General features: G+C 54.4%; 1 protein-coding gene across 1 annotated transcript in view; it reads left to right on the forward strand.

Annotated features, from left to right (window-relative positions):
- Positions 1 to 220, forward strand: part of SPRG_20992 (hypothetical protein) — a gene marked incomplete at both ends in the record, with an annotated part of 972 nt that extends 752 nt beyond the window's left edge. The window contains one exon of the mRNA XM_012350686.1: positions 22 to 220. Within this exon, the coding sequence (XP_012206076.1) occupies positions 22 to 220 (199 nt within the window). The remainder of the gene's footprint in view (positions 1 to 21) is intronic.
- Positions 221 to 730: the final 510 nt, after the last annotated feature.

Genomic DNA, 730 nt, shown 5'->3' on the forward strand with positions numbered 1-730 from the left:
TGCGCGCCTCCTGCACTCGAGCGCGTCCAAGACGGCTCTGCCCGTGCAAATGGTCGCGAAGAAGCTTCTCGGACTCGCGATCAAGATGGAAGCCCAACTCTTCGTCATGACGCATGGCCGGGCTCTAAGCGAAGACGCAATTCGTCGCCACTTGCTGTACCTGGCGGGCCGCGCGTTTCGAACGCGGTTTCAGACGCGCAACCATGTCGTCAAGCTTTGAGAACCGCGCGGATCGAGCCTACTAATGTATTTATTTATGCATACCGGTCATGTCGTCAATACCAGTCTACAGCGATGGCACACCGTTTTCTTATGTAAAATGGATGAACCATCGAGGTGCATATGTCCATTCTGCGGGCATCACTCCGAGCCGACCACCTTTAGCTTTTGAACCAACATGGACGTCGTGCAAGAAGGTCGGGGGCTCTCGACCTTCTTACTTGCAAGTATGCGTTCCGTCTCCAGCCTTGTACTGCCGTTGGCTTGCAACTAGGTCATTTCCGCAGTACGGAACTGGACGAGCTGAAAGGGCGCGAAAAAATGAAGCATTCATCGACAATATCTAGCCGCCTTTATCGCTTGTCGTGGCGCCCAACGCTCTCCCTGACGACCGTAGTATGCAAGCTACCTCGTTCGTCGTACTAGTACGATACTGGAACAAGGCCACAAACGCTCCTCGCTTGGCGCACCGGTCACGCCTCACGCGCAGGAACTATCTCTTGCATGTAAT

The sequence above is a fragment of the Saprolegnia parasitica genome (assembly GCF_000151545.1).
Source record: "Saprolegnia parasitica CBS 223.65 unplaced genomic scaffold supercont2.68, whole genome shotgun sequence".
Classification (NCBI taxonomy): domain Eukaryota; phylum Oomycota; class Saprolegniomycetes; order Saprolegniales; family Saprolegniaceae; genus Saprolegnia; species Saprolegnia parasitica.